Below are 5,167 nucleotides of genomic sequence, written 5' to 3' on the forward strand. Positions count from 1 at the left end.
CGGGAAGGATCACTAAAAGTCCAATCTGTGTAGTGAGACCCTGTACTAAATACAAACAAATTAAAAATTAAAAAAAGAAAAAAGAAAAAGCATTGTTATAAGCTCTAGTTACGTCATACAAATGATAGAAACTGGTGAAGACCCTTCCAAAGTCCTCAAATCTTTCTTGTACCAGACTGGCAAGCTCGTGCACTTCCATGCCTCTTCTTAAGTGCAGTCATCCAGTAACAGAGAGCTCTTTGGAGTGGGGGTTCGGACTGCTGAGGCCTCCCTGGGAGCCAAGAGGGCCCACCTACGCTGCATCCTTCAGTGAGGTGGGAAAGAATTTGCTGCCATCTGCACAGCTGCTCTGGGCTGCCAACACTTAGCTTGTTCAGTGGTTCCTAATGGACTTGCGCTATCCTTAGAATGCTAAATTTTTCTGAGAACCAAATACCTTTCTCTTCTAAAATGAGTCTATCTCAAAATTTAAAATGTGCAAGTAGCAAAATACATTACAATTTCAAAACAGGTGTTAAAATTTAATCTTAAGACTTACTGAAACTGGATTACCATCTTTATTTTCTGTGTCTACTGAACAATTTTGGGGTGGTTATTGTTTATGCATCATTGGTTGAATTGAGAATTGTATGAAGCTTAGTAGTGTAAGATTATCATTCTCAGAAAATATTTTATCTGTTTAATTCTTTCCCAATTTAAATCTACTACATACTAACAGAGGATTTAAAAGAAAAACTAGCAAATGTAAGCCTTTAGATTTCCAAAGTCATTTCTTTCATGAAATATTCACATTTAGAGTAAATATTACGGTACATTGTTTCCAATTCTTATTAGTGTCAATGGAAAAGATCTGTATCAAATGAATAGAGAAAAGTGCCTTGCACTGTTGCAGAAATTCAAGGAACAGAAAATTTATAAGCATTAGTATTTACATTACATTGCAGTTCTTGATAAAATTTAAGTTCTTTCTGCCAAAATGAAAAACAGCAATATCTTTAAAAAGAAGTATCAATGTAAAATCTACTGAGGGTAAAAGAAAGTCTTTTAGATAAATTCTAATTTTAGTATAATAAATTACAGTTACCACTGAAAATTATTTTGAAGCTATTCTGATTAATTCTTTGCAAACTATGAATATTTTTATGTAAACTAATAGCTCATTCATCTGATAGGATAAAGAACCTCCAGTCCCCATTCCAGATAAAAAGGTTTAAAGAAATTTCACTGTTTTGTTTTAGCTTTAATAAGCATGAAAGAAATTCAGCTTATCACTGCAAATTCAAAGCTGCACAACAGCATAGTGAATTTTGTCCAGTCAGAAAGTTGTTAGTTGAGCGACTCTTAACTTTTTAATGAAATTAAAGTGGATAAAATTTACTTGATAAACTTGTTGGATTAGGAAAATAATCTCACCAACAAAACCAAAGATTTCACTAAGAAAAAACAAGTTTCAAGGCAACAAAATGGCATTTCCCCACATTTTGTCATGCTGCCTACATCAGACTGAACTACATGCACAAAATCTCAAGCCCAGGCTCCTGAGCACTGGCGATAACAAACAGCAGTTTCAATGGTACCACATGGAGAGAGACTAAGTACTCTTGTGAGGTCATGCTCCCAGCGAATTAAATTTAACCAAGAAATTTCAATGAACTAGGTTGGGGTTGAAATGGTTGCCAGTCTAGTCATCCAATGGGGAACATGGAAAGTCAGCCAGGGTTCAGTACTTCTGTTTCTTTTTTTGAGTCTTCTTGTTACTGATACAGTTACACTGTTCTTTTGTCCTTGTTTGTCTTAGCTTATTCCATTATTAAAATGGAGAAAAAAGGGATAAACAATGTATAAATATTTGATTTGAAAGCTGCTCCACTGTGGGAGGAAACAAATACATAATTCATTCCAAAGGCCATCTCTAACTCCTGCAAGGTGTTCTATGTTCTTGGCTTGCTCTAATAATACAGAAGTAATGGGCATTGTTTCTCAAGTGACCATTTCATTACAAATCAAAATATACCAGGTCTCTGTCCTATACGTACCAGGACATGTTTTGGTCAGGTATAAAATGGAATATTTTCAAAGTTGGCATATTTACATGGTGAAAAGTCTTGTGGGGAAGAGTTTCACCCTGTCATGTTGACTTCGAGGTCCAGGTTTGCAAAGACTCCTCTCCAGACTAGTTTCTGTAGTAGTCCATGTAAACAAAACACAGGTAATAACGGTCCTTCTAGAGATGCTTTCATCGAACAGCAGGATTACCTGAAAGTGTTGTGTTGGCTAAATGTAACACAGGCAGAGGGTGAGCCTCTGTGTTAAACACCCAGTGGTCTAAGGGTAAAAGGTCATCACCAGAGAACAGCAGGTACAGGTATCTGAAAATATAAGGGGAGAAACAAGCTTCAGTTAGAATGCAACAAGATTACATGAACTCAGTTATGAATGTCAAAAAAAAAGCAATAACCTCTTTTGAGCAGCTTGATGAAAAACATCACAGAAATAAACCTTAAGTCACTCAAGTGATCTAAAACAGAAAACCAGTGTGTTTCAGCCTAGATACAAGAAAACCCAGTAAGGTGCACGTCTAGACCTCCTGAAACAAAAGATTTTAAAGAAACTATTTATGAAGAACATGAAACAACAATGCCATCAGATGGAAAAAAAGCAACCACTACATAATTTCTCAAAGAGATTTTTAAATATTACATGTAGTATCAGCTGTGTTTTGGCAACTTATAGAACTCATGATAGAATAAGAAATTAATTCACACTTATTAATAAACACTAAGAAACATAAGCATGGGGTTGGGGAGATGGCTCAGTGGAATAAGTGCTTCCCTGGCAAGCACAAGGACCTGAGTTCAATCCCCAGTTCTGCCAAAAAAACAATAACAAAAAAAATAAGATGTAGACAGAAACATAAGTGTAGTATATTGTTTGGATACACAAAGGGCGTGTCCTGCTGCTATGTTGGTAGTTGTAGTGTTTGCAGTTCTTGGTGCGACAGATTATTTTTTTAATGTTTTTTTTTTAGTACAGGAACTACAGGGTCTCACTATACAGATCAGACTCATAGTGATACCACTGTTTTCAGCATCCCAAGCACTGGGATTATAGGTGCGCCACCACGCCCAATCTCAATCCCAGGCTCAGTGCCCTGGAGGGGTGGGGCCACACAGCACATTGATGACAAATTATTAAGTTTCAGAAACAGTATGAAATTACAGGAAGCTTAATGATTTTTTTTTTTTTTTGCGGAACCGGGGACTGAACTCAGGCCTTTGTGCTTGCCAGGCAAGCGCTTATTCTACTGAGCTATCTCCCTGGCCCCTTAAAAATTATTCTTAATAGGTAATAGGACTATGGATACGAAGCTAAGGATCTTGGCCTCTTCAGGTGCACTACAAGCCACAGTAGTCAACTGGAAATTAAAAACTTGTCAACAATGATCCTTACCTATAATTTCTGGAAAATTACACTCTGAAAACTATTAGCATGTCATCAAAGTGAACGTAAGAACTATAGAGTTCGGGGCTGGGAATGTAGCTCAGTGGTAGATCACTTGCCTAATGTGAGAAGCCCTGGATTCAATTCCTACACCACATTAAGAAACAAAAAAGCAAACAACCCCACCATACAATATTAGGGACACAGGAAATCTGGGTCTAACTCTTAATCCTTGCAATAACTAGCCGGGTTTTATAAGCCCTCAATCAATATATTTTTTTTAATTTGTAGCGTAATATCTTGCTGCAATAGCTGTAGGTGAGAGTAAGAACACATGGCATGAGCTAAACGGGAACTGCACATCAACCTTACGACTAATAAAGTTGGAACAGAGAGGAACAGAACTTTCTACGTCACTCCTTGACCCCAGACCTGAAGACCTGCTTCACTGATGTACTGACTAGGCTGGACACAGAGAAGGTGGAACTAACAGATTTTTGTTAGTTAGACACAGCAATAAACTGCATGTCCTGCTTATCAAGTAGAGATCACAAAGCTCAAGCTCAAGGAGTGCCTTGCATTCAAGGTACATTCTAAGGCAACATTCTGTCTCTTTGTTAAATATGTGTTAAAAGAAAAAAAAAGCCAGGCACATCCAGATTTTACAACTAAAAGCAACAGCTGATACATCTGAGAATGGAACGGGAGATCCGGACCTGGAGATGCCAACGCAAGAGGCACAGGAGATGGTGGCAAGGGTGGGACACATTTTCATGCCAACTTTCTACGTTCTTCAGTGCAATGTCATTTAAATTGTCACTCAGTTTTTAATTGGACTTCATGACACCTTATAATTAAGTTTTGAGATTCAGATTTCAGGAAAATCAACATCAAGTCTTCAGAACCATAAAAATTTACTCAGATCTCCTTTCTCTCAGTAGTGACTAGTTTCCAGTGCACAGATCTTTCATGTTTTATGAAGATTTTCCTCTAAATATCCTCTATCCTTGTTACTGTAAGTAGTACTCTTTTTTAGTTTTAATTCCTGACTGTTCATATACAACTAACTTGAACACATGGATCCTGCGTGTGCAAGCTTGCTCAATTCACTTACGATTTCTGGTAACTTTCTAGCAACTTCCACAGGATTTTCACATGCTCTGAAAAAAGGGGCAGTTTTACTTTTTTCCTTTGAGGTTTTTGGTGTCTTTATTTTTCTTATCTGACTATACAGACTAGAAATCTCCAATGCAATGTTAAAAAGAAATAAAGAAAATAGATAATCTTTTCTTTTTCCAGATCTTACAGGGTGTCTCACCAGGAATTTCCGAACATGTTTAGTTTTAAGTACAATGTTAGTTGTAAACTTTTTATAAATGCCCTTTCATCAGATTGAGGAATTTCCTTCTGTTTGCTGAGAATTTTGACTAGAAATAGATGTGGGTTTTTTACTAAAGGATTTTGTGTAGTTACTAAAGCAGTCACACAGTTTTTCTTTTTTTAGTTAATTTATTGATTTTCAAATGTTAAATCAACTTTTTATACCTAGGATAAACTCACTTCATCACAGTATCTATTTAATACGTTGTTAAATTTGACAGGCCAAAATTCTGTTTCCATCTGTGCTCATGCTTCTATTTCCAGTGAGAATTCTGCCATTATTTTAAAATTTTCTTCTGTACTGTTTTATCAACTTTGCTTTCTTGTGCTTACAGTTTTTTTTTTT

General features: G+C 36.4%; 1 protein-coding gene across 1 annotated transcript in view; it reads right to left on the bottom strand.

The window, feature by feature from the left end:
- Positions 1-1,989: 1,989 nt before the first annotated feature.
- The window catches only part of Man1a2 (mannosidase alpha class 1A member 2), a 162,439-nt gene continuing 159,261 nt past the window's right edge, over positions 1,990-5,167 (bottom strand). The window contains exon 12 of the mRNA XM_023701748.1: positions 1,990-2,369. Within this exon, the coding sequence (XP_023557516.1) occupies positions 2,237-2,369 (133 nt within the window). The 3' untranslated portion in view covers positions 1,990-2,236. The remainder of the gene's footprint in view (positions 2,370-5,167) is intronic.

Source organism: Octodon degus, unplaced genomic scaffold (genome assembly GCF_000260255.1).
Source record: "Octodon degus isolate 3935 unplaced genomic scaffold, OctDeg1.0 scaffold00140, whole genome shotgun sequence".
Lineage (NCBI taxonomy): Eukaryota > Metazoa > Chordata > Mammalia > Rodentia > Octodontidae > Octodon > Octodon degus.